The sequence below is a fragment of the Setaria viridis genome, chromosome 6, assembly GCF_005286985.2.
Source record: "Setaria viridis chromosome 6, Setaria_viridis_v4.0, whole genome shotgun sequence".
NCBI classification, from domain to species: domain Eukaryota; kingdom Viridiplantae; phylum Streptophyta; class Magnoliopsida; order Poales; family Poaceae; genus Setaria; species Setaria viridis.
The window spans coordinates 5332932-5360535 of NC_048268.2; the positions used below are offsets into that span (position 1 = coordinate 5332932).

Here is a 27604-nt window from a genome sequence, read left to right on the forward strand (position 1 = left end):
TTGTATTTTCTAGTTACATAAACTTTGTTATGCACATAAATATAGGGTTATATCTAAATGCATAACAAAATCTATGTATCAGAAAAGCTAAAACGATCTACATTTTGAAACGGAGAAAGTAGAAGAAAAGAAATGGATCAAATCGTAAGCACTGGCATTCGAACGGTTATCATTAGTTTAGAGACTTTGGTGCAATATGTTCCATTACAATTTGGAAGCAACGGCACAACTGACTCTCTTAAGGAACAAGAATAAAATTGTACAAATAGCATTCCATCTCACAAGGCTACAAGGTTTTGAAGCCACCGGCTCAATGCAATTTTGTGTAACCAGCAAGCAGGTGCTAATGTGCTATACTGCTATCCCAGTGAGCAACTTTGAGAAGAGGATTTGTTATGTTGCCTACCTCTGAAGAAAACGACAGCAGCTGGTGTAGCTGTCCACTAAACATCCTTTTCAGTGGCTCCAGAAGCTCAACACTGGGTACCATAAAATAAACTAGAAGGTGCCATCCTGACTGGACTCTGGACAGTTGCTGTGTAGCTTCTCCAGAGATCCCAAGTCCACACCCACCTTCTAGTACCTACCATCAAAGATCAAACTCTTCTTCTAACCTTCAGTACCCAACAGTGTCTTTCCCTTTCACTCATTCCAGCTGTCATGTGATGAAATGAAACTAGACCAGAGTTGAGGCTGAACCAGAGATGAAGCTCTATGCATTTAATCTACATCAGCTCAAGCATGAAAATACACTGATACATTTTGTAAATGAGGTAAGCAGTACATGCCCGCATGGTACACCTAAGATCAGTACAAATTCAGATTTCTGGCGTGGGAAACATTGTGTGCAGTTCTGTAACCTTAGGCCCAATACCTTTTCTCGAAAACTGTTTAGGCCCAATACCTTTTTCTGAAAACTGTTTAGGCCCAATACCTTACCATTGAAAAAGTTGGATTCGGTTATTCAGGCAACTGTAGTGAAACCTGAGCACAGATGGATGGCAACAGATGACTTCACATGATCTGATGACATCATCACAGGCAATATCCAGTAGGATCATCGCTTGCCAAAGAAGTGATCTATCTGAGATTGGCCACCTTTGCTTCCAACCTTCTGCGCCTTTGGCCACAGTGCTTGAGACTTGCTATCCTGCAGAGACCAAAAGAAAAAATGCAGAGGAACGATTAATTATAAGAGATTGAATTGCTTTTGCTGTCTGACAGACATGAAAAGAACTTGCTAAACTGACTTGGAATCGGCCAGGGTCCCTCAGAATTTTGACCTTCCCTCCACGTCCATCCGGTCCCACAGCAATCAGACTGCCTCTGTTCAAGTTTGCAGATGCATATCCAGGAGCTGTTGAGCTCTTGCACCATTTGCCAATGCTTTTTCTTGCTCCATCCATACCAGAGATTCCAGGTGTTTGAAAATCATCTGATAGTAGATGAAGCAAAGTTGCTTTGTAAGTACACGAAGTACGCAGGATCAGGTAGGAATGGATCCATAAATAAGTTTATTTAATAGAAAAACACAAGGACTCACCAGAGAGAGAATTAAAGTTGTGAATCTGCTGAGGTCCAGTGCCAGAAGTCAACCTTGTTGCTTGTTTGGAGATGCCATCAATTGTTAGTGTTTCTTTCTCCCATGTTGAAGTCGTCACTTTAGTGCTTCTCTCAAACAGACTCTCCTGAGGAATATGAAGTTTAGCCCTAAGGTTCTCCAGAGAGGTTGATTTTCCGGTTGCTTCTCTGTGTTTGAGGAAGGATGATTCTTTTGCTACATGCGAGGTTGTGCATTCAAATGTCATGGACTGTCTGTTATCATTTTGACAAAGACTAGATTTGTTGTGGGAATCCAAGGTGCTATCATCAGTCCCAAATGGTTTTGCAGAAAATTGTGTCTTGTGTTCATCTCCAAAAGCAGAATCATCGGCATCTAGTTCTATCACATCTGAATTCTTGCTGTCCAGGTTGCCATTAGAATTCAGATCACTCTTAGCTTCAGGTTTTAACCGGTTTGAGTCAGGCTTGTCACTGCATGGATCCTGCATCTCTTGATCAAGCTTTGTTGTTTGATTTCTGTATCCAGCACTTGGACAAGGGAAACCATCATTAGCTGTGATATTCCCTGATTTTGTCTGGTCTGCTTTCAATTTCTTTGAAGACCTCAAGTCCCTTAACAGATCATTTTCTTTTTCTTCTAATTCCTTCTCAAGTTCCTGTACCCTTGCCTGTTCTTGTTCACTCATAAAGGTCATTCACAAGAATTATGTATATTAAAAGCATTAATTTTATATATGAGGCTGAGCTCACCTTTAACTTTTTTACAAGCTCTTTGGCCTTCTCAACCTTCTGCTGCATGCGAGACTCTGATCTTCCAAGAACATTGCATTGGATCATCAATTCTTTGTAGCTCCTAAAAGGAAGAACAATTACTGAAAGTGCTCCAAACAAGCAAATAGTGGCCAAAAGAAAAATGGAAGGCTAATATTCAACAGTACAGCTTTTACGTCTTTTTCTAGCAACATCTTGCACGGTGAAACCATCAGCGTTCTAACAACAAGAGAAACTATTTCATGTCGGAAATAATGTCATTCATCCACAAGCAACGGAATTTGTTCCTACAGTGATTTAATAATAATATGGTTGGTCCGTTCTCAATGACTATGAAATTTAATCCAGAACTGCAATTTTTTGGAGTGGGTGGAGAACTGGCATATTACCATCTGCTGTTTAGATTCTGGTAAGTGATATTTAGTGATATGATTGGTCAATTGAACTATTTGAAACCAGAACTCTGGACAGGCACTCCAGAACAATACAACTCCAGTTTGACTGTCAAAACTACTATTATTTAGGTTGATAACCTCACGCTTCCACAAAATGCTGGCTACAGTTGGCAATATACAACACAACAGCTGAGGGGGGAAAAGTAAAGAGCGTACAGCTAGACATTGACAGATAAAATCTATGGTGCATTGATAGATCGAATTGCTGTATATGATCCGAATACTAGTTGGGCCTACCATAACTAGTGTAGTAATGGAATGTTTCCCATGTTTCAGGTCCCTGATGCTCACTGGTCAACTAAACATGAACAAACTGTTTCCAGATAAGGAATCAAGAAGATAAGTATACTTGTTCCGAATAGCAAGCGATCTCTTTAACACATCAACAGCATTCTCTAGGTTCCCATGGTTACCAAGTGATGCCAATTTAAGGATCTCCTCCTCCTGAAGGTTCATGTCCGACGACCTAACAAACAAGACATCAAAACAAAGCAATTTTCGACGTCAAAACAAAGCAATTTTCAATATGCAAAAAGCGACAGCAAGGCAGATTTTGACACAAATAATTGCATTTTTCAGGTACAGAAAACATACAGCTTCAGTGCCGCAAGCTCTTTGGCTAAAGCAAGGCTCTTCTCCTGCAATCTGCCACACTCCGATGTCTTCCTCGATAACTCCTGCATCAAAGTGAGACTGTAATTCACTAGTTCAGGGGCATCGGATCTCGCCAGCAGATGAATTAATCACCTCTGTTCTCGCATTGAGCAGCATCTGGACACACTCTTTCTCCTTCCTCGCGGCTTCCTGCATCGCCTCCGCGGTGGCCACCTTCGCCATCCACCTGGCAACCTGACCCAAAAACCAGCGAGAACCCATCAGCAACCCACACGAAACACAACCGAGGACACAGATCTGGAGAAAAGACATCAGCGGCGCTCGCCTCGGCGTTGAGGTTCTTGATGCCGTCGCGCTGCTCCTCGACGACCCTGCCGAGGGACGCCGCCTTCTGTTCCAGGCGGGCGAGCTCGGCGGCGAGCGCCTCCGGGTCGGGTCCCCCGGGGGAATCCTCCGAGGCGGGGCCGGCCTGGGTCGGGCACGCGCCGGTGGACTGGAAGTAGAGGCGGGTCGGCGGGTGCGCGGCGCCGCAGGGCTGCTTGCAGACGGGGCAGGTGCGCTTCTTCTTGCCGCCCGGGCAGTACTCCAGCCATTGCTCCAGGCTGCGCGCGTCAGGGATCGAGAGGAGACCCGGGTCAAGCCAGCCATTGCTGGATCGAAATGGAACGGAGGAGGGAGAGGAGAGCAGAGGAGAGCAGAGGAGAGGGGACGGACCAGAGGGCGTGGAAGACGTGGCCGCAGGCGGGGAGGCAGTGAAGGTGCTGGTCGGAGAGCGGGCGCAGGTCCTCGTAGCAGATGGTGCAGACCGGCCATGCGGCGGCGGCGGTCATGGCGGTGGCGGCGGCGGCATCCGACGGGGAGCGCGGCTGGCCCCCTCCCTCTTGTGGTTGGTTTTTTGGGGGGAGGGAAAAAGAAGGCCTTCCCGCTCTCATTTCGCGCCGTTTCAAAATGCAGAGGTGATTTCGTGGCGGCGGGACAGATTCTTTTTTCTTTTTTCATTTCTCTCTCTTCTTCGTTTTCCCATTTCGTTTTATTGCTACATTGTATTTTCAGAAATGCTAACTAGTCCAAAATTTTGACCCAGCCGCCGGTGGAACTCCCGGTGCTTTGAATGAACGAATTTCGTCGAAAATTGAAATTTTGCTTCAAAGAAATATGGGCAAATCGGTGGAGATTTCTCCGCCCATCCTTATTTCCACAAACAGGCCCATTGCCAGTTGCCATCCATTTTTCCTGGAAATTTGGCTCTCCAACGAGCGTTTTCGCATGGGGGAAAACCAGCAAATGTTTTAAAATGCGAGAGAATAGAAATTTAATCTGAGCCTTTCAGGAAAAGAGGAAAAAAATGGAAAAACTGCCTTCAACAAGTTTTGATTAAAATCAACATTTCTTCATATGTACATGGAGGAATTTAACAAATTCTCAGCAGCCAACAGTGCTTCAAGTCGCAACTCGTGCAGCTGCCCTGTGCTCAGAGTTGAAACCCAACCCATTTTCTTCACAAGTCCAACGAGCGCCTTCACAGTTTGTACACACGGCAGTGGGAGCGAATAGCGATGTCCACGGTTCCAAGACTTCACACATCACAACCACAGAAACACAACACCTCTTCCTACACAGAACACATGAACGAACTATACATCGGTTTTCTCTCTGGAAAACAAATTGGGCGTAAGTATGCGGGTCATCGGAGGTAATGGTATCATTTGCGACACTGTCAGAAGAACCGCCGCTTCAAGTTTCTGGTCGTTGCTTGGTAGGAGCGCATGAGCAGCCCGACACCTATGCCAACACCAACACAGACTCCCAGCCCGATCCCCACACCGACTCGAACGCCAGCGTTGAACCATGAGAGCTGCCCATCGTCGTCTTCGGAGTACCAACCTTCAGGGTATTGCATGCTGCTAGTATTCATATCATTGTCGCCTTCATCGCCTGCAGCCTGCCATAGCAGTTCATATTGATGAACAGAAATTTGAGGGATATATTGTCACAAACTGACAATGTCAATTGGTAAAAAAAAAGAGCTTAGTTTTGCCAAGCATGTTGTTTTAGCTGAAGGCAGAGGCACAATAATGAACCAAAAATATTGGGGAAATATTCAGGACAGAAAGAGTCATACAAGTTTAATTTAGTCATATTTTTTTTCCAGCCTTCTCACCTTATGTGCAAAATTGTAATGCATAGAAAGAAGAACCAAACATCAGTAACGCATAATGCCTATGTTTAACATCTAATTAGGTTTATCCATTCCCTTATACCACTGCAGAGGGTGTTCCTATTGGTAAATGGGAATTGGGAAGGGAAATGGTAGATCGGGTTCCTGAAGAGACAACAAGAAACTAGATAAAAACTATTGGTACTCCCTAGGCACTGAATCTACAACTGCCGTATCCCCTTATACAGCAATAGTGAAAAGGGTATAGGCAGTACTTATTGATACTTTTAACGCTAAGGCAACCCTAATTGATATAATTTTGGACTCAGCAAAGCATACACATACTGAAGCTTTTAGAGGGTAGCTATAGCAGCCAGCCCGCCACATGCCAGCAGCCACCAGAGTATAATTTTTAAGGCCAACTTATATCATATATGTCACTTGAAATAGATTTTTAAGGTTGACAAGTCTAAAGCATGACATGGAATAGTGCATGATAGATAGTAAATTTCTGCTGAAACCCAAGTTCACCACACCTGAACATCTGAGCAAAACAAGCCAATGCAGGAATTAATGATAAAGCAGATGCGCTACAATGTTTCTAGCAAGTCAATCCATTTTGTGTGGTGTGATCTAACTAGATACATATGAGATTTATATTGAAATTGAAAGCAATGCACAAGTAATGTTCTTTTCCGGAGTATGAACTCTACTACCTTTTCTTTTGCAATAGTATTACAAACAAGCTTGAAAATAATAGATTTCAACACTTGTAAAATATGTACTACATTTAGGCTGGAGGTGCATTACCCTTCAGTTAAAAAAAAATCCAACAAACAAACATATCAGGGCAATACTGAGGATGAAGACACTAATACCCACCAGCCCACCAATCCATCAATCACAGAAAGTAACAATGGCATCCAAATCACAGTGTTCCGTTTACATGATTACACACAAAGAAAAATGTTCCTACCTCAGTGGTAGTACAATTGATAACAATGTGACCTGCCAGCCGCATCACAAACTCAATGCGTGAACAAAGCAATCACAATCAGAAGCCTACTACATGAGTAGTACAATTATACCAGGACATGAATAAAAGGTTTATCCATTTCTGTGGCACCAATATATTCACTTTACACTAATCTATAGAGACAGGTACACAGTGGCAACCTACAAGATTTGGAACTTCTTGGTGACAGCGAAGTCATTGCTTGTCATCACTCGCCGTCTATAGTAAATGCAAGCAAACAACAGCATTCAATAGCTATGCAAATTACAATGTTAGCCGGGCACTTTGTTGCTAAGTATATGTTTGTTTTCATAACAAAGCTATTTCCCTTTAAAACCATATCACACAGTAAAATCAAGCAACTAATGATCTTGAGATTTGAGCAAAACTCACCGCCAATGCCCCAGGCCGGCGGCGAACCAATCCGCCTGCAGCTTCCTCAGGCGTGGCGAGCCGCAGGGCGCCCGTGAGCACCGCGGGCTCGCCGGCGCAGCACCCAGCGACATATACCTCGAAGGCCGAGGCCGAGGCGGCCGCCCCAGCGGCGGGGACGCAGTCGATTTCCCAGGCCGGAGGAGAATCGGCCTTGGCGGCGTCGGGGCGCCGCCGGAGGGATCCCCGGAGGAGCGCGGCCCCGCGGTGGTCGGCGACCTCGAACGCCGCGGCGGGCGGGGCCAGCCTCGCGGCCGCGGTGGAGACGTAGGTGGCCTCCCCGGAGGCGGCGTCGTGGCGGTCGAGCCGTAGCGGGAGGGGGATGGCGGGGGCGGGGCCCTCGCCGCCCGCGGGGCGGAGCTCGAGCGCGAGGCGCGGGGGTGGGGCCGCCCCGCCGTGCGGCGAGAGGCGCACGTAGAATAGGCGGACCTCGAGGCAGCTTCCGGGGTCCGGCGCCGGCGCCGGTGCCGGCGGCGCGTGGTCCATCCGCGCGGCGAGGTGGCGGGGGAGGCGTTAGGGTTGCGCAGCCATGGAAGGCGATTTGGACATTTGGTGGAGGTGGAGTCGGGTGGAAGAAGCGATCACTAAAAAGTTGGTTGATTAATTAATACTAATTGTTTGGAAAAGGTTGATTAATTAGTGGGCTTGGGCTGGGATTCTATGGGCCGTAATTGGGCCGACTAATGAGGCGATTAGCCTTAAAGCGCAAAGGGAAATGATTCGGTGAGAGCGATGAGAGCAGCAAACGGAATCCAATCCACCACGATGAGCAGCGGCGGCGGCGGCCGGAAGGCGGCGGGGCCCGGCGGCGAGGAGGCGGAGGTGGAGGCGCTGCTCCGGGCGGCGCAGGACGCCGTGCTGCTTAAGCTCCAGGCCAACTCCCACCTCGTCTCCTCCACCTCATCCGCCTCCGCCTCCGCGCCGACCGTTCCGCTCGACGACGCCACGGCGCCCGATCCACTGGAGGACGACCTCGCCCGCCGCTTCGACGCGCTCAAGTCCCGCGCGGCGGCGCCGACGCCGAAGCCGGCCGGGGCTGGAGCGGCTACTGCTGCTGCTAGCGGGATGGACGAACTCGCGGCGCGGTTCGCGGCGCTGAAGGGTGGGGCGGGGCCGGAGAAGGAGGCGAGGGTGAGGCTGGAGGATCTGGGAGGGGAGTCGTCGGAGGATGAGGAGGACGAGGTGGACAAGGTGATGCGGTGGGCGATGGACGCCGCGCGGCTCGACGTCGCTACGGCGGGCGCCGGCGCCGGCGACAAGGCGAAGCGCGCCGAGGCGGAGGAAGAGGAGGATGAGAAGAGCAGCGTGGACGACGACGATGACGACGAGAGGCTGCAGCTGGAGATGGCGAGGAAGAAGGAGATGGCCAAGAACAAGACCAAGAGCAAGTGGTTCTTCCTGTGATGTCCTATGTAAATCTCAAAAACCAATCCCAAATTCGTCCCCATGATTTGTAATGTTACAAGCTTGCACTTTGATATTCGATGAATCCTGATGAACATGATCGCCTGACACTTTCAAAAAATGCAAATGAACAGCCAATTGAAACCACCTGTTCATTTCCAGCATAATTTTCTAAAGATAAACTTGCAAAGCCAATCTTGCACATAAAGCTGAGACCTGAGACGATGAAATTTAGGTAAACCTGACGATGAGAACCAGAAAAGATGTCAACAAAGCACACACAAGTCATGCTGATATTCAGACCACAAGTGAGCAGCTCATTATCACATCTAGCAGTAGCTCACAGAGTTAACCCCAGGTAGTCAACAAGGACAACTATCTCACTTCCATAATGACAAGCTACATTTTCAGTCTGGATAGAAGGGTACAATGTCTCACGCACAATGACATGCTACATTTCAGCCTCGATGGAGTACAAATGTCTCAAGGATACTAGGCGCCAAACATCTACCCCCTTCACTTGCCACTACAAAAATTGTAAACGGCATGTTTTAGAAGGCTTGTCAGTTGTCACCGTAAATCACGAAATATTCTGAGCACAATACAAATGTTGGTTTTGCTCACTTACGTGTTCATCATCAAAGTTATGTTGTCACCTTTCAGGAGTATCCTACCTGCAATCGTTTAAAGCCAAACATATAAGAGTATAACAATGAAATAATGGCATGTGTTCATGTAATAGAAAGAAAATCATTTCAGGATTGAAATGTTGCTGACCCAATGATTTCCTAATGTTCTTCTTAACATTGATTTCCTCAGCATCATCAAGGACCAAGTTCATGTACTCATCAAAGCCCTGCATGTGTACAAAAACCAGCATAAGAACATCACACTACTAAGTAGAAATGCACACAAACAGCAGTAATAGTTCGAGGGTTAAGTGAAATAAATTGTATAGTGGGTTAAGTGATCCAACAGGATGGTACAAGGGAGTAAATGTCTTCCCTGACTGATATACAAAGAAAAACATAACAACGCAAGATACAGTATGGGCCAGCTACTGAATTATACATCCACATAGCCTTTACCAGTCAATAATTCATTGGGAAAAATATACAAACATGAGGTGAAAACATTATGCCTCAACCAAGAACTGGCCCATGTTTTTTAAATGAATCCAGCATTTTTTACAGATTAGTTGTTAAAACATCACAGGTGACAAAACAAATCCGAGTTAGCAATGATTAACCAAAACACAAATACATCAGATCAGAGCAACACGGCAGAGTAAATATTAAGAAAGAAAATTTGTGACACAGCAGAACAATAAGAAAGAAAATTTGTATTTAGAATGGAAAGGTTATGCGATTGGAAAAAAACTCTTGACAGCATAAGTTAACAAGTACTCCCTCCGTCTCAAAATAACTGTTCGTTTAGCCTTCAAATTTTGTCCCACAAAAAGTGTTTGTTTAGCTTCTAGTGAGACTCATCTAATTAAAGCAGTGCATAGAGCCAACGAAATTATCAAATGATGTTTTTTCTCTAATTCCAATGCACGTGCATTTATTTAGGATCCAGAAACCAAACAGACTGCACAACTTTCAACCATAACTAATATGAGTAATTAGGGGCAGCATGGTCACTTCTCACAACTAATAATTTGTCCAAAATTTTCTAAAGGAACACTTATTTTGGGACAGAGGGAGTATATTACATCATTTAAGCATATAGGCATGCTACATAAGGGGGCCCATCACCCATGCAAATGTTTCTCTGCGAACCCCAAGATATTAACCAAGTACATAAGTGATTTGTTATTTTCACTAATCAGTCATCACCCATCCTTTATTTCCAGTCACATGAGTCAAAACACACAAATCAAAACAAAAGTATACTCAGTTACTCATTAACTTAACATTTATACAAACCGAAGTTGCCGTTCCATGTTTTTTTCAACAAATTCCTGACATAAGTCACTTATTAAAACTACCTAGTAGTACGGACAAGAAATCTTAGTTGAAAGTTGAAACCAACCATTAACTTAACCATTTCCGTCCAAGTAGGTCCAGAGTTGAGGACCTTCAAGGGTCTGCATCATGCTTAGATGCTAGAGAACGTTGCTACATGAGCATATGGCAATGGAAGAGCAAAATTTGACTTAAGGGTACTTGAATGAATTTTAAAAGCACTGCCAATTGCTGTATGCTAACTTCATTATGATAAAAGCAAATAGCTAATCGTTCTATTTGCATTACTTAAGGGCCACATGAACGACTCTCCCTGCTACAACTACTGAATATAATCCATAATCATCGACGCAATTATGCTACCGCTACCACATATCTATGTGAGCAGAGGGCCATTGGTGCCTAATTTTGGAATTGCGAACGCAAGGGGCAAGTCAAGGAACTCACAATGATGCGACCCTCAATCCGGAGGTCCTTCTGCTCGAACAGCCAGATCTGGATGCGCGCTTTCTGCAATAATAAGGAATTTCACAAATCGAATCAACTTGAATTCGTGGAACACCCCAAACACAAATACGGTCGGAAACAAAAGCGAATATTCCCAATCCACTTACGCTCTGGAGGAACCGGAAGATGAGGTTCTACCGCCGCGCACGCCAACGAGGGATCCACCAGCCATCCACAGGCAAGAGAAAGCAAAACCATTAGGAACGGCGAGACACCAGAAGAGCAAACAGGAGCAGAGGGGGCGGGCTTACGATGGGCTGGGTCATGATACGCTGGACCTTTGTGGACGCCATGGCTGATGCGGCGGCGGGAGCTCCTCCTTCGAGCGTCTGGCAGCTTCTGGAGGTGAGGAGCGCGCGCGGCGGGGCGGGGAGACCAAACCCTAGCTAGACCTGCGACTGCGAGCGGGGGGAGGCGGCGAGGAAGGGAGGAGGGTTTTGTCTCTCTCCTCGTCGACGCGATGGCGGCGGGGAGGGGCAGGGAGGCGTGCCTTAAGATTCGGTCGCTGGATCGAACGGTGTTGGTGGCGTGCCTGATTTGGGCTGTGCCGGTGGGCCTCGACAGGCTGGAAACCGGAAGGGCCTGTAGAGATGGGCTCCGGATACGGAAAACGATGGGCTGAATTTGAGTTTCTTTTCGAAACATGGGCCTTCCTCGTTACACCTAACTGAATGATCGCGAGGTTTAGGGAACATTTGACGCGCCTGTTTCCGTATCTACAGACAACTTGGGTAACGGGATGGGAAGCGGGAGAGGTCTATCCCGCCCGTTTTTAACCGGGATGAACCCATATTTGATAAATTCAGAATAAATTTAATAAGCATTCGTACGTACCTAGTTCTAACTTAATACCTCAATAAACAACTTAGGGCTAAGAGGCTACGCTAGCCATATATTTTAGTCTAAGAGTTCTTAGAGGTAGCAAAACGTGGTTGACAACTAGCCAGCAACAAAAACCAACAACGTCATGTGCATGTGTACCAAAGTATGAGTTTCCGCTTAAGTAACCGGTTCCCGCCCATTTTCGTAGGCCCGTTCCTCCCGCTACCACTCCCGTTACCGTGTATTCTAGATCCGATCCCGTTTTCGGTAATAAAATGTGGGATCGAAAACAGGAGAGGGGTTTTCCCGCTTGTTCCCGTTCATTTTCATCCCTACTAGGTTCCAAAGTTCACACTCCTCGAGTCCTCGTTACCATATTGGAGACCATATCCTTGTCCTAACTCCTAAACAACTCGTGTTTGAAATCAGATTAAGTGCTATTCCCTTGTTTTCGAACTTGTATAGGAATGTTTGTAAATTTGAGGTAAGTTTAGGTGAAGGCCCATACTCCCTCCATCTCAAAATGTCACACAACCCAAGATTCAAATGATAATCTTGGACCAATGCCGAGTCCAAGACTTTATACATTATGTCATAGAAATTTGATATCATTAGATTTGCATTTGACAACACTTTTCATATGATGTCAATGTTATGATTATATACATTATAATATATAAGATACTAACAATCAAAGTGTAATGTTGGATCGATGCTTACATTTTAAGCTGGAGGACAAAGTAGTAAAGGCTCCTAGGGGCTCAAGAATCAGAGCTGAGGAAGCCATAAAACTAGATAGCTTCACTGGCTCCAGTGAATTACGGGGTTAGAGAAAGAAACATATCACTTGAACAATGTTGCTACAGTATCTTATTTAGCTAAGGGCGTGTTTGGTTCCTCTTGCTAAATTTTAGCAAAAGCTGTTTGGATACTCTTGCTAAAAGGTATTTAATGAGCTGTAAAAAGACATATCTACCCTTATTAAAGGTGCGCAGGAGGGGGGAGACAAGCAATAAATGAGAGGTATAGGTTGTCCAGCCCACCTTTTAGTAAGTTTTAGCAACCAAAAACTTTAGCAAGTTTTAGCAAGGGTGTTTGGCAGTTTAGCAGCTAAAAGTTGCTAAACTTTAGCAACTAAAGTTTAGCAAGGTAGAATCAAACACCCCCTAAGTGAACCAAGCAAGCCAATAAAATAATTTGATTACTAGTTTAAGTTACTGTACCTTTTTTTTCCTTTGAACACACACGACATTTGCAATTTGAATTAGTAGTTACTTGTTCTTAGCGTAAGTAGTAGATAGTAGCTACAACTCCCCTTCCCAAAATAGATTTCTAGAAAGTTTCAAACATATTAAGGGCCTGTTGGGTTCCTCTTGCTTATTATAAGCAGCTAAAAGTTGCTTATTTGGAGTTGCTTATTTTTAGTCTAGCTCTTTGGATACCCTTGCTTATGAGCATTGAATGAGGTGGACATTGTCATATTTGCCCCTTGTGTCGCTACCCCTCTTTACCTCCCCACGCTTCTTCTTTCCTGCACATGCCCGATCCTAGGGGCCGATGGCGGGCAGGGAGCAGCAGCAGGTGGCCGGGGCGGCGGCGGGGCGGGAGCGGCGGGCGGAGGCCGTCCGCCTGCGCGGCGGCCGGGGGAGGGGCCGCCGGTGCCCAGCGCGGAGGAAGGGGAGCGGAAGCCGGCGACCGGCGCGAAGGAAGGGGAGGGACCGACGGCGGCGGGGATGGAGGAGCTAACGACGAGGGAGGGGGGAGAGAGAGGAGTAAAGTGCATTGAATGAGGGTAGGAGGTGTAAAGTGCACCTTTTAGCCCCCATAAGCAACCCAATAAGTAAGGATGATTGGTTTCATAAGCAAATAAGTTGCTTATTTTTAGTTGCTTATGCATAAGCAACTCAAACCAAACAGGGCCTAACATATTGGAGAAAAACGTCATAGCCCTCCATTAATCCTGCGCTCCCTCTTTAAAGCCACTTTGATCTATGGAGTTTGTTAAGTGGTCAAAGCTCATTTAATTGTTGTTCTTCTTGAATGATGCATATAATCAAAGCAATTGACAAGAAACTGGTGAGGAAGATAAATGCGTGTGTGGCATGTCCAGGAAGGGTTAACTAAAGGGGGCCGCGACTCGGTGTGGACAGGCTAAAAATCTAACTTTTTATGGGCTAATTTTTTTGGCTGCAGATTTCATTTTGGGACGGGGGAGTAGCATCTAAGATTCTAGGTATATAGATTCTTACAACGAGTTGGAATCGAAGGGCCAGGGAGAGAATATATGCCGATGCCGCCCTTTTATCCGACTCGTGTTTTTCATCCACAATTCCACATACTGAACCCCGATAGAGATTGACACTCATCCACAATTCTTTCTAGATGACAACTATTGACAACAGTTAATACTTCTCATCATATGGCCATGCATGCTCATAATCTAGGACCTAGATTGTGTCTAGGGTCCATGGTAGCCTAGTGGGTGATGAATTGAGTGTAGAAGGTATGTGAAGAATGGTGGTCGGTATTAATTAAGCCCGACTTATCAGCAACATTCTTGCTTGCAGATTAATTAAACACAGGGGGATTATCGATCAGGAAGCTGTTCATCTACAGGGATCGCTGTACGAGTGGCCTGCTCAGTCTCACTCGTCACCGGAGCAGCTACAGTGCAGTTGATGCTGGAGAATGAAGCCCAGGAAGGATCATCAGTAGTGAATAATTGTAGCGCCCAGACACGGGCTAGATTGGAGGATATTATCACAGGTCATTGGTCCATCGATCGATCATCAGGGCTCTAGCTGCTGCTTGTTCATTGAATTCAACGGTGTCCTCCTCGATCGCCAAAAAAAAAATGAAATGAAATGATGAACTGAATGATTAAGGGTATCAGCTGATTGTTCTGGACCTAGCTCTAGCAGTTGGGGACACCATAGCCCTAATGCTCGTAGGGACAGCGCCCCTAATGGACATCCAGAGAGAGAGAGAGAAAGAAGTGATCAGAGAGAGAGAGAGAGAGAGAGAGAGAGAGAGAGAGAGAGAGAGAGAGAGAGAGAGAGAGACTGCACTACAAGAAAGGGCGACGTCTTAACCATCTCGGACTGGCTTAGCTTAACCAACTCGATCGATCTGGAGAGAGAGAGAGACAGACAGTAAGAGACAGGAGGGGTAAGCATGCGTTGCATTCAGATTCAGGAAACACAAAAGGCTCTATATAAATTGATTGGTTACAGTGTTAGGGGAGACCAGTGGGTACTGGCTGTGTCCAAGTGGCTATCTAGTCCTGTAGGGCCTTTGTGTGTTCTGCTTCTGCCTCATGAGATGCTCCTTCCCCAAGCTTTCCATCTAATCTCTGTGCTCATCATGCAGTCCCCATCCCTGATTGCTACAGTGGCCTCTAGCTCAAACAACTAAGCTGCTGCTGCTGATGGGCCTCGTTAACCAATGCAATGGCCCCCTTGTGTTAAGATTAAGATTATGTTTTCTCCACTATATATGTAATTGTGTCTCTCTCAAGGTTCCTCCATATGGAATGTGTATCAGAGTGCACGCTTGAGTTGCTTGATTTGTTTTTTCCTTTGAGGTCAGCAAGGTAGCTTGAGCTAGATGATGACCAATAAGGCTCCTGCAATTGTTTTCATTTGGAATGGATCACTATACTGCCACAGAACTAATGATCGATCATTGCCGGTTCCTAATCTGTGTCACTGCTGGTTTTGGATCCGGCAGTGCACGTACACTCGGTCGGTAGTGATAAAAAAGGAAGAGAAATAAAAAATAACGTAAGAAGAAAAAAGACCGCACACTTACGTGCCGTCGGTGGCGAGGGTGCTCGATGTCAAGCTCGATAGTGGATTTGGAGGAGGCCAGCTGTAGTGTGGCTCCTCGACCGACAGTACTGTGGATTTCTAAGAACGACGAGCAAAGGTCAACAAGGCTAGCTGCACGTGGTTGCGGAGAATGTGTGTGACACCTGGTTCAATTTCGATATGGTCAGCAGTGGCTCATAAGCACAAGTGTGCATGTTTAGTACCACCTTACTAGCTGAGCAAAAGGTGAAGCCAACTTATAAATCATTATCCTTCAGTCATAGCACCTTTGGGTTAATCCTTTTACACGAAGTGAGGACAAAAGTGTAAGCATAGTGTTATGTGTACGCGTGTCCGTCCCTCGAAAAGGCTGGGAGGTGCGGCTTTTGGAGGATGGGGTGTGACAATGCTCGCCGTCGTTTGAGCACACAGCGGGAAGCATGGGATAGTGTAAGGAAGGTGGCGACAGGGTCCCTCCTCGAGTGCTCGTCCTCCCCTCCTCGGTAGCTACTTGATAGTGGCTGCAAATTTCATTAGCGGCGGTGGCGTGCTTACGCCTTCATGCGGGCAATTCCGACAATCGGGAGCTGAGGTTGGATCCGTGCCCTATGTGGGTTTTCTTGCCGGCACCCACTTCGTCAAGGTAAGTGTCGGGGTGGCCATGGTGTGGTGGTGGGCCGCTCGGGTTCTCCAATGACACTCATAGCGCATGAGGATCTCGAAGCCTCTCCTTCTAGCTCCCCTCCTCCTCCACAAGATCCCTTGAAGGGCATATTTGCACTAGACATAAGTCCATGGGTGGATTTGATGTGCTGGGGCCGGTTTAACACCCACATCGGTGGATCAACCATCTTCGGGGTAAATCTAGCAACATGGGTCTGGGATGGGGCTACTCGTCCAGGTTTGGAGTTTGCGGCCGATCTGGTCCTCCTAGGTAGACCTCATCATATGTACGACAGTCTAGTGGCATGGTGAACTAGAAGCGGCACTGCCCATGACTTGATCTGCACATCTAGGCCTTCCCCTGGCTAGTGGTCTGGCACCGATGCGGTATGCATGAGTCACGGTGGCGGCAACTAGCTCTCGGTGCTGATGGCCAATAGTTGCGGGAGTGCACAACACCATGAAGCAGCTTGGTGAGGCCCCTTTGGTCCTTTTCTGTTGAGGCTGTTGATGACATGGCCTAATGGAGGTTAAGGCGGAAGCTAGGTCGGTGGCGTAGTGGGCTTCGTTCCATCCTTGGAGGTGGCTTTGTTTGTACCTCCCCGTGTAGCCATGGTTGGATTCTCCGGGTGTAAATCCTGTCTAATAGTCAGGCCGATGATGAAGGCTCCATTGGACGTCATGTTCTTCCTAAAGGCGTCATTGTGAACATCTATATATATGGTGTTTTGGCATTCCCTGTTCTTGCTCAGCTGCTCATTGGTTATCTTTGAGAAATCAGAGTTGCTGCTCGAGGCGTTCAGCGAGCTCGGTAATGATGAAAATTAAACTGGGTCTCGATTCTATCGGGATGGTGGCAACGGTGTTTTTGATGTTGCATTCATACGTCGCTTTGGAGGATATCTTCAGAGAACATATTAGCTACAATTTATTATTGCGGCATGAGAACACAAGGGAGACCGTTTGTTTGGCGAGTAGAGTGTATTGGAGGCTTTGGATATTTTTACCAAGAATGAATAGATAAGCAACATTAGGCATTACTTATGATTATCTCCTCTTATTTGTGTACTTTTTCTCCTTTTATCTATTTCTGATCAGCTATTATTGAAGACTATGTGTGTTTATTGCAGAGGCCAGGTATATTTCCATTTTCTAACAACTGAAAATTCCTCATGCAACATAAAGCATGAGGTTCTTCAAAGCTGTCATTGGTAGGTAACCACAAATTTGTAGCCCAGACATAATCATGAGATACCATGTGGACAAATATTAACTTTTGATATAGCAATGCATTGTACTCAAGATCATATATGGAAACACTAAAATAGAGTACCAGTGCTCTTTAAAGATGAGATTGTTACAGTATATACTACAGTTCTGAAAACAGAGACAGAAATTTAATTAAAGAACCCACATTGCCATTCCTCTTTGTTTGTTTATTCACCCATGGGCGTGGATCGCTTGCTACCCATCTAAGCAAAAATAGAAGAGGAAAGGGATATTGAAGCTAGCTTGAGATGCTCACATCACAGATGGTGAGTTATGTGCCTCAATCAATCAGTCACACATCACTCTTCTGCTGCCGGTCCTGCTGTGCCGTAGAGAAACGTTATTGCCACACCGCAACCATAACTAACACTAAGCAATATAATTAAACGTACGCCCAGTACTTTTTGATGCTGACCCATTAACACACATTTCCATGAGCATTTGTGCTCCACTGCTCCTAATGCCATTGCACCTTTTCCTTGCTTTACAATATAGAAGAGTCACTGAACCACTAGGCAGACTTCCTAGAGTGATGTAGCTAGCATCTGAAGAAATACATTGGGAAGATCCTAAATTTTAACTGAATCTAGCAAAAGAACAGGTTCTTAAATTGTAATGCAAGGGCACCCTATGCATAACTGAAATCAAAACTGTTACATGCTTGGATTGCCAGCTTTTTTCGGTTGCCCTCAAGGTCCAGACTCCAGACAACCTCAATAAGCAGCAACTTGTGTAGCCTACCTGTCATGCGTGCAGACGGCAAACAGACATGCAGTTTCATAAAGGTTTTAGACCACATGCTTGGCTTCAGCTGTTAGAGGGGCCTTCTCAAACGTTTCTGGCATTCCAAATTGTCCACACCACACCTTTTAATCGCTGTTGGGATCCATGATTTACATATGGACATGAAGAATCGCTTTGTTTGTACTTCACCTATCTCGCTCAAACTCTTTTTTTTTTCAATTTGTTAGCAAACAACCTAGTAAAACTAGCACGATTCTTGGCACCGATGCTTCACCAAACCAAGGAAACTCTTTGTCAGTCATTGGACAAATTTCAGAAAGTTGGTCCTATTTTTCAAATCCACCCAAGATTATATTAACTAGTTTAATTACTGAAATAATGGTGTAGAAAATAACACTTTGTTTCACTCTGCAAAATTGCTTTGTTTCTACTTCAGCTTTCGCTCTTCGATTTGTTAGGGAACAACCTAGTAAACTAACATATTTCTTGGCACTGATGCTTCACCCAACTAGCATCACCCAACTGCAGAAACCTGTCGGCTATTGGAAAAGTGTTTATAAAATTTCTCAACTCCATCATAGGTTAAGTAATTTAATAGCTGAAATAACGATGAAGAAAACAACATTTTTGTTTCACTCCATCAGAGACAAGATTCAGAATTATCAACCAGCAGCCAGATCAGGCCAACCACTGGAAATTACAGTCACTACTTCCAATAATCACCAAAAGTAATCAGAGAATCCATCCAACGGTGCAGCGAACATGGCCAAGCCATAGTTTGTGATTTTGGTGATTGAGTGACAACATAGTCATTGGGACTAATGCTTTATTACCTTGTAGGTTTTCTAGGTCCCAATAATGCAAACCAAATCATGACAAGGTCCAAATGATGGTATTCGAGTATCCAAGTCATGATATTCGAGTATCCAAGCTATGGTATTTAAGTGACCAAGCCATGACATTTAGAATCATTCTATGGTATTGAAACATCCAAATGATAGAAAAAAATCAGAAGATGGTATTGCATTAGACGAATTGGAATGAAAAATGCACCATCGGATGTTCCGATGCCCTACCTGAGAAGCGTCGGAGTAACCATCGAAGCAATTGATACAACAGAAAAAATAGGGAAAAATCTCGAGTGCACCGGATGATCCGATGGGGGTAATTTTACAAGCATCGGAGCAATTTGCTAAGGAGACAGAGGAAACCCTATAGCACCGGATGTTCCGATGCCCTATGGAGTTGACTGTCGGACGAAGCATATTTTCTTTGAGAAGTTCCAGAGAGGTTTTGGGCAAAAATCCTTCAGCACCAGATGATCCAAGAAAGTGTTGGAGCAATGACGTCAGGGGATCCAACGGCTATGTGACGTGAATAGTGGCACTGGATGATCCAATGGGGGGCATCGGATAAAGCATCAGATGAATTCCTAAGGAACTCGTGCGTGGGGAGCCAACGGCTAGTTGCACCGAATGTTCCGATGCAGGCCAAAAATAGACCATCGGAACATCCGATGGTATCCTTTTTCACTAGCTGTTGGAGCAACGGTTCTTTAAACCCTTGGGGCTATTTATACCCCCACCACTCGCCTATTTGGAGTTGTTGGAGTGTCCATGGATGCATTGAAAACCAAGACTTATCAAGAACACATCCATACCACCAAAAGTGTTCCTTTAGTATCCTAGAGTAGTATCTTGTGTGTCTTTACTTTCCTAGAGTAGTATCTTGATAGGATTAGCTATAGGTTGCAAAACTTATTTTGGGATGAGAGTTTCACATTAGATCAACCGTAGATTGCACATCTAGATAGCATGATCTAGTTTATGTTTGATGCAACTAGTGGAAGCCATAAGTTTAGCTTTTAAGTTGCCTAATTCACCCCTCCCCCTCTTAGGCTACGAGCACCGATTACTTTAAGCTACGAGTAACTTTGTTAAACCCTTGTCCCTTTCGTCTCTTCATTTTTACAGGAAAAACAGAGCCAGAATCTTCCAACAAGAGTTACAAGACAGCAGTAGTACAAACTTACATGGATTCAAAGACACACCATGGTACAGCAAGTCAAGAACTTGTAAGGCTCCTGTACTTATCGTTTCAGTTAGCGAAAGGGCCTATAGATGCACGTATGATTCATCAACCTGCATTTTTTTCTTCAGTGCAATTAATTTGCTCAAGTACTCTCTCTCTTTCTCCCATTGGCTCCTGATTCGTTATGGATATCTGCATCAATCTCTACGTTCAGCATCAGGAATAACCAAGCATGAACATTAATCCTACCATCTCTTTCTCCAAATCGGTGTGTGCTGCAAGTCGCTGACAGCAAGAAGACTGACAATTCAGTATGTATACACTGAGCTCCAACAATCCATCAGCGTCACTGCTGAACTAACATGCACAGTGACGATCAAGGAACCGGCCGGCCGGCCGATGGATCGCGTGACGAAGAGGCGTGGCGCGTGCGCTAACCGATCGACCGGCGCCGACGGCGAGACGGCGACCGGCGCATCTGCGTCAGGCCGACGGTGGCGACGTTGGAGGAGGTACATGATTGAGGGGAAAGAGCGAGCGAAGGGGACCGATGCTGCTTTTGCTGGCCCCCTACATATCATGTTGTGGTTGGTGATCATTGCACGCTGTATGTTAAGATCAAGATCAAGATCCCCTAATATATATAATTATATATCCATGCCAAGCTTGCAGAAATATAATGCTGGGAATGCCTGGATTATTTCTTGGGCACTTGTGCATGAAGCAGAGGCAAATAAATGGCAAATTGTTACTTGTGTAGATTCAGTCTTGACTGAGCTAGTCTGAGTTACTGTGGAAATTAATCCCTGGTGCTAGCTACTTGATTTAAAGATTAATATTGGAAGGTGATCAGTGTTGTCTTGAAAGCTGTTAGAATCTGTTTGTGTGTTTTGAATTTTTCAGAGAATATTGTGTCAGGGTTGTTTTGCTTTGAGCAATGGCAATTAGGAGATGTCTTGTGCTTCTTGTCAGACAGAGATAGGCAAGTTAATCGGAGTTGCTTAAAACTGGGTGCAGTTCTTCTCTTTTGGTTAGCTCGTGGATAGATTTCTGATTTGAACAAAGCTGGTTCCGCCAAATTCTGGCTCAAGCCTTACAACCAATTGGTTCCCTGTTTTCCATTTCTCGATCGCGCGCGGTTCATCGTATTTATGTTCTTTTCTTCAAAAAAAAGAACTTTGTTAATACATACTATGTATCAATCACACTGTGAATGCATATTCAATCTCACATTGTGTTATTTATTAGCTACAGGATCATTATACATAGTAAGCATGATGCATGAAGTGAGCTACATGCTCTGAAAGTCTGAACAGTACAAACAGTTGCCGTATAGGAACTCTCTCACACCTAGCAGAAAAAGAAAAATCACGGACACCGATCGGATGAGCTTGTAAGATCACTGTGTGGCATTCAATTCAGTGAGGTCACGGGAGAATCTTGCTTTTGTCTAGCTGCGACTTCGATCAGGAAGGTCACTCCGAGCCTGCTCAAATCCCAATCCACCGTACTGACGAGATGATGCGAAGCTTATGGTTGCCGAGAAGTGAAGGGGACGTCTCCTGCGTACACTTTGGTCTTGCTCTCCAACTCCATCACCTACGCGTCTCACGGTCTCTGAGTCATTCGTTTGTAAGAGATTTCACTCTCAGGCTGTGTGTCCATCGTCGACATGCCATTTTCCGGCAGCAACCACTGGACCTGCTCAAGGGACCCATCGGTAGACTAAATCCTCTTTGCCGCAGACATGTGGGCCTATATACTAAATCTCTCTCCTTTTTCTAAGAACTACTCCCTTATTGCACGTAGATGTTTTTGTCTTACAAATTATATTTAAATTCTCTTATGGAATCAGCAGCATAAGAATTTTTTTATTGATGCCTCTCTAATGCACACTAGTTCCAAAAGAAACTACAGCAAACACACGGATTATTGTAGCTTCCCCCTACTAATATTCTAAGGTTTAATACGACACCAAAGAAACAAGTGCATTTAGGCTCTAACCTCATTCTAATTTTACTAACAAAACTCACGATTAAGCGTTGTAAGAGTAAGACTATACCATGAAGGCATGAAACTGACAGTATCTTGCAAGGCTGCCAGTATATGGTTTTATCCAAATAAGTGTTTAATGTACATTCAAATGCAATTCAAGAATTTGTTGGAAAAGCCATATTATTATCCTTGTATGTACGAAATTTATTTGTCCAATAACGACAAGAAATGCAAACAAAAGAAGACACATAAGGAATCATGCTTGTAGAACATACTATGAAAGACTATATATCGCCAATCATAGTACAATCTAGATCATGCCTTTTCTCATTGTCATCTCATTCTCAACAAACTGAATAAAATGTCACTCATGCTAGCTAGTTATGCATTTATTTGTAAAAAAATTCTTTAAAAAATGTGGTAACCTACTATTGAGAATATTGTTTCTCATATACTCTTTTTGTCATTTTTAAATATATTTGGAGTGTTAGATCAACTGATACAGGCTATATATATAATTGTTTTCATTTTTGCAGGAACTATAGCACAATGTATCTCTCTTTTATAGGAAATTAGTTTTAACATCACATTATTGGATATTTGTTATATTGTGAGGTAACTTGTTCATATTATATTTATATACTGTTAAAACGGATCACTATAAATTAATCTATTTTGTGATTTACAGTATTGTAAGGTTGTATGTTTTCATAATGGTGATGATTCTGTTTAATTAAACTATGCGACTTAAATTAACAAATACGTTTTTATTTTCCTTCTTTTTATTTTTGCAGGAAAATATAGTTCATTTGGCTAGAATGGACGAATAAGGTGCATATCCACACTTATTGATAAACAATTAACCAAGCAAAAATTATTAGCAATTGATGGCTACTGAGATCATGCAAACATACATACAAATTAATTTGAATCCCAATCAAGATGTACCTCAATGTTCATTTCAAAGGACATCAAAAGGTAGGTTGACATCAAGATCACCCGTAATATTGCGTCGATCACATACCAAACTCCACATTTGCTTGCTAACTACCAACAGGAGCACAAAGGCGCATATCTGCACCATGCACTTTCCCTCTTGACAACAACAACGCCGTTCATGCCACACATGATTGTATAATATAATACGCATATAATACCCCATAACAGTATCTGTCATGTAGAAATATTCTGATTAGTTATGGTTCCATCATGCTTCATACTGATGCCATGTATAGCACAAGTAGTGCCCCATGTGTAGCTAGCTGCAGGTTGTTACGTATAGAAGTGAAGCAACCATTCTTCCTAGTTATGTGTTTGATGCCATGTCGCTGTAGTGTTAGATAGAAAGCACCAATTAAAGTGGAACCGGGGTAGGGCCCTCACCATGGAAATGCAATGGGAGGAAGTGTCACGGTGAGGCCTTAGCTTGCATGCTTGCTTAATCAGGAGGATCCCTAGGAAGCAATTGAAGGAAAATTGATTAAATGATGATTCGATTAAATAATCGGGCGAAGAAGAAGAGTGTAGGAGGCAGAAGCTGGAGCTAGAAGAGGAAGGGGCCAAGCCGTGAGAGCTCATGTTAAAAGGCCTGCTAAACACCAACCAACCATTTGCACCCATGATATGTCATATGCATATTGCTAGCTTGATAGTTATAACACAACTTGCATCAACCTATAACTCCCGTGTTGGCGGTGTGCAGAGCCAGCTATAGTGTTAAGCTAGCTACAGCTATTAACTGCTAGTGAATTTCCATTGTGTTGTGTGCATGGGGCATCACTCCTGCTGCAACCAGCAGAAGGTGAAGAGGGGGCTCTGGTCTCCTGAGGAGGACGAGAAGCTCATCAGATACATCACCACCCATGGCTACGGGTGCTGGAGCGAGGTCCCGGAGAAAGCCGGTAGGTTCTCTCTTCACTACTCTAGCTCTCCATGATCGACCTTCCATGGTTGATGTCTCGATGACGATGAACATTTGGATCCTTGTTCTTGGATGGTTGAGCATTGGGTGGTTTTTGGTCGATTAAGTTTCTGCATTGTGATGGTTCTGTAGGTCTGCAGCGGTGTGGGAAGAGCTGCCGGTTGCGATGGATCAACTACCTCAGACCGGACATCCGGCGAGGGCGGTTCACGGCGGAGGAGGAGAAGCTGATCATCAGCCTCCACGCCATTGTTGGCAACAGGTAGGCCGTTAATTCTTTCTGTTTGTACCAAATGGAGCTTTCTTCTCTTTCTTTGCTTCTGATCAACTTCCCCCAAACGACTAAATTAATTACTAATTCCTGAAAATTAACTACTTGCATGGCTTATATTAGGATATAATATAGTAAATCAAGATGATTTGGTTGCTGTCAATTTTGCTAGGAAGAATTTGGGCACCTCCCACATTGGTTTGTTTCACTGTAACTCGACGAGTTTCCATGCTCAATTATTGTGTTCTCAATTTGGCAATGCTGACTTGGCTCCAAGTTGCTACTAGATGCTTCATCATCGCCTTCTGCAGAATTTTCTCCTCGATTCGTTTGCGTCTCTTCCGACATTGACTTGGCAGTCTTGTGTAGGTACCATCAGACGACAACTTAACAAAACCTCATACGAAATTTCTACAAAAATTAATTGTGATTTGAAGTGTCATAGGATGGTATTTGCCTTTAACCAGCCATATCACACATTTTCCCAAGGTTTCCAATTTGTCCTCTCGAAATAAACAAATTACTTATGATCTGTACATACGTCAGCTTGACGTCATACTTGTATGGCAACTACTCGTGCCATTTTTCGTTTTCGACCAGTTAGGCTTGATGTCTTGAACACGACTATAACAAATCAAGGCGTATTAGGATTGCATTACTTGAAAACGAAGGCTTAATCCGAGGGAATGCAACACCTAGTTGATGTGTACATGACCTTGACCCCTTTGTGCAGGTGGGCACACATTGCCAGCCACTTGCCTGGCCGGACGGACAACGAGATCAAGAACTACTGGAATTCATGGATCAAGAAGAAGATCCGCAAGCCGGCGGTGAGCACGACGACGACGAGCTCGTCGGTGACGGCGGCGACGAGCCCCCCGTGCAGCACGGCGGCGTCGGACGCAGCGGCGGCGCTCGGCCACCACCTGCAGACGCCGTTCAGCGCGGCGGAGCACCAGCTCGACGCCCTCATCAGCCAGAGCTGCCTAGCGCTGCCGTCGAAGCTGAGCGGCGGCGGCCAAAACTCCCCGCCGGCGCCGCCGCTGCCTCCGCACTGCCCCTTCTTCATGTTCGACACCAGCAGCGTCAGCCCGCCGTCGTCGCTGACGTCGCCGGTGGCCCAGCTGGCGCAGCACCCGTTCCTCACCTTCGCGGCGGCGTCCATGGACGCGCCGGGTTACCAGCTGCCTCCCCTGGTCGACGGCATGGGCATGGGCATGGCAGCCATGGATTGCGGCTTGGGTGAGGAAAGCAGAGGCAACAATAGCCAAGCGGCGGCGGCCATGGCGAACGGCGGCGGCTGGCAGCAGCAGAAGCAGGAGGAGCAGCAGCTAGGGCAAGACCAGTGGGACGAGGAGTCGGCGCAGCACCTGTTGATGTGGGACGATGACCAAGAACTAACACCGTCCAACCTTGAAGCCATGGAAAGTGGTGCTCACTCCCTCCTTTTTATGGGACCAAATGACCATGAATGATATACTAAGCTGGTGTGTGCATATGCATTTTTTTTTTCAATTCCCTCCTTGATACCTTTCTTGATCTGATCTGTCCTGATCCCTTTTCTAGCTCTCACCCGATCGATCTGATCTGTCTATACATGAAATAATGAGGTTTTCCAAGGCGCATAATTTATTTTGATGGATTTTTTTCTCTCTTTTTTTCCATTTTGATTGATTTAACCTTTGTTTTCTTTTTTGGTTTTTGGAGTGAAGACTAAAGGAGTGTGAGTTAATTGGGTTTTTGTAAAGAGAAGTTATTGCATGGATGCATGCATGCATATGTTCATGCATGGCATTGCGCTTGGAGTGTAATTTGATTGATGTATCTAAGTGAATTTAAAATAATAAGCAAAGATGACACAAAAAGAGAAGCAAAAAGGAAAGAAAGGGAGCCACGCTCTTTTCCCCTTTGGATTCTTGTGTTTTGTTTGCGCTATAGATTGCGCATGCATGTGCATGGATGATGTCGATGTGGATGGATGTATCTAGTTATCAACTACTTTCTTGTTAGTTTCTGCTGCTCGTAATTGGTTTATTTTGTTTTCTTCATGTAAGAACAAATAATAAACTGGTGGCGCTTCACTTTATTTACTGATATATGTTGAACATATTCAGCATATGTCTTTGATTTGTATATAAAACTATAAACATCAATATATAGTAAGCATATGGCTGTATTATATTTGGTCCAAATTAAAATCAACAGTTTCATGCTTATTATTATAGCGACTGCTTTAGTAAAGTGAGCTAGAAAAACGCACGCACGTAATTGTGTAAGAGTTGAGAAGATCGAGGTGAGTGTGTGCGAGTCTCTGTCATCACACATACTACTTTGACGACAGTAATCATCTAAATGAAAGAAAATGGAGGAGAGGAAAATATAGCCTTAATTACATTATGCGAAATTCCATTCTCGTAGTGTTTGATCTCATTGTCAGTCCGCCAGCTAGGGCATTATACGTTCATGTCAACCCTCTTGTGATTTCAGGGAATGGATTCATTACTTGAAAAGAATTAACACTCATGTACAAACAAATACTCATCATGATAACTTCACAAATTAAATTAAAGCTAAAATTATGGTGCATGAGAACACAGCTAAAATCTATCACAATTCATCACACGACCCTCCAATATTATAGTGCGTGCATGGACACCTTATTGGAGAAGATATAGAATATACACTTTGATTAAAACACTAATAAGGGAGATGACTTAACAAAATGGCAACACATATAGTAGTAGTAGTAGCTAGCTTTGCTTAGTGCCGATAACTCTTGCTTAAACTCTAATCAAGAGTACTACAGATATTAATCAATGCAATTTGATGCATGATGCCCCCAGAACCGAATCTCCAACTGTTACACATGAGCTGGTACAAAGTACAACAACATGCATCTGTGCATCCGCCCATGCATTGCATTGGTTCCTTAAAACCCAAGCATGAAATTAATCTGTCAATCGAATCGTGTGGAGTAGATCAAGTGCCAAGACTTGTTGCATCATGGCCACCCAAGAATGTTCCCTCCCTGTCACATCGCACACACGCACACACTGATGACCAATGTGTGTGTGTGTGCAGAGATGGATGCCATGCCATTGTTCTCTCTCCATGAAAAATAACACTATTATTAGTTACTGTGCCAACACATTATTCTTCATTCTCCAATGAATATTGGTAGGTGCAACGTTA

The 27604-nt window shown here is 44.7% G+C and overlaps 5 protein-coding genes across 5 annotated transcripts; 2 read left to right on the plus strand and 3 right to left on the minus strand.

Annotated features, from left to right (window-relative positions):
* Positions 1-133: 133 nt before the first annotated feature.
* Positions 134-4325, minus strand: LOC140223152 (uncharacterized). Its single transcript, XM_072294684.1, has 9 exons — positions 4119-4325; positions 3730-4006; positions 3537-3638; positions 3384-3466; positions 3139-3255; positions 2314-2416; positions 1544-2231; positions 1251-1435; positions 134-1150 (listed from the first exon to the last, which is right to left on the minus strand). Exons 1-9 carry the CDS (start codon positions 4232-4234, stop codon positions 1058-1060), a joined length of 1764 nt encoding a protein of 587 aa, XP_072150785.1. The 5' UTR covers positions 4235-4325; the 3' UTR covers positions 134-1057.
* Positions 4326-4750: 425 nt separating this feature from the next.
* Positions 4751-7495, minus strand: LOC117859671 (uncharacterized protein At1g01500). Its single transcript, XM_034742836.2, has 2 exons — positions 6971-7495; positions 4751-5346 (listed from the first exon to the last, which is right to left on the minus strand). Exons 1-2 carry the CDS (start codon positions 7493-7495, stop codon positions 5122-5124), a joined length of 750 nt encoding a protein of 249 aa, XP_034598727.1. The 3' UTR covers positions 4751-5121.
* Positions 7496-7741: 246 nt separating this feature from the next.
* LOC140223153 (uncharacterized) lies at positions 7742-8560 on the plus strand. The gene has a single exon (XM_072294686.1). It carries the CDS (start codon positions 7742-7744, stop codon positions 8411-8413), a length of 672 nt encoding a protein of 223 aa, XP_072150787.1. The 3' UTR covers positions 8414-8560.
* Positions 8561-8643: 83 nt separating this feature from the next.
* On the minus strand, positions 8644-11349 carry LOC117859672 (uncharacterized). Its single transcript, XM_034742837.2, has 6 exons — positions 11139-11349; positions 10995-11021; positions 10828-10890; positions 9191-9269; positions 9042-9087; positions 8644-8939 (listed from the first exon to the last, which is right to left on the minus strand). The coding sequence occupies exons 1-6, from the start codon at positions 11178-11180 to the stop codon at positions 8930-8932; spliced, it is 267 nt and encodes an 88-aa protein (XP_034598728.1). The 5' UTR covers positions 11181-11349; the 3' UTR covers positions 8644-8929.
* Positions 11350-23669: 12320 nt separating this feature from the next.
* Positions 23670-26264, plus strand: LOC117860156 (uncharacterized). Its single transcript, XM_034743398.2, has 3 exons — positions 23670-24121; positions 24274-24403; positions 25146-26264. Exons 1-3 carry the CDS (start codon positions 23989-23991, stop codon positions 25885-25887), a joined length of 1005 nt encoding a protein of 334 aa, XP_034599289.1. The 5' UTR covers positions 23670-23988; the 3' UTR covers positions 25888-26264.
* The last annotated feature ends 1340 nt before the right edge of the window (positions 26265-27604 follow it).

Coding starts and splice junctions, on each gene's coding strand:
- LOC140223153 (XM_072294686.1), top strand. CDS start 7,742: ATGAGAGCAGCAAACGGAATCCAATCCACCACGATGAGCAGCGGCGGC.
- LOC117859671 (XM_034742836.2), bottom strand. CDS start 7,495: ATGGACCACGCGCCGCCGGCACCGGCGCCGGCGCCGGACCCCGGAAGC. Junction 5,347..6,970: donor GCCGGCCTGGGGCATTGGCG/GTGAGTTTTGCT, acceptor CTGCTATGGCAG/GCTGCAGGCGATGAAGGCGA.
- LOC117859672 (XM_034742837.2), bottom strand. CDS start 11,180: ATGGCGTCCACAAAGGTCCAGCGTATCATGACCCAGCCCATC. Junction 11,022..11,138: donor GTATCATGACCCAGCCCATC/GTAAGCCCGCCC, acceptor GCGCGGCGGTAG/AACCTCATCTTCCGGTTCCT. Junction 9,270..10,827: donor GGATTGAGGGTCGCATCATT/GTGAGTTCCTTG, acceptor GTACACATGCAG/GGCTTTGATGAGTACATGAA.
- LOC140223152 (XM_072294684.1), bottom strand. CDS start 4,234: ATGACCGCCGCCGCCGCATGGCCGGTCTGCACCATCTGCTACGAGGAC. Junction 3,639..3,729: donor TCAAGAACCTCAACGCCGAG/GCGAGCGCCGCT, acceptor TTTTTGGGTCAG/GTTGCCAGGTGGATGGCGAA. Junction 1,151..1,250: donor GGGACCCTGGCCGATTCCAA/GTCAGTTTAGCA, acceptor TGGTCTCTGCAG/GATAGCAAGTCTCAAGCACT.
- LOC117860156 (XM_034743398.2), top strand. CDS start 23,989: ATGGGGCATCACTCCTGCTGCAACCAGCAGAAGGTGAAGAGGGGGCTC. Junction 24,122..24,273: donor CGAGGTCCCGGAGAAAGCCG/GTAGGTTCTCTC, acceptor ATGGTTCTGTAG/GTCTGCAGCGGTGTGGGAAG. Junction 24,404..25,145: donor CACGCCATTGTTGGCAACAG/GTAGGCCGTTAA, acceptor CCCTTTGTGCAG/GTGGGCACACATTGCCAGCC.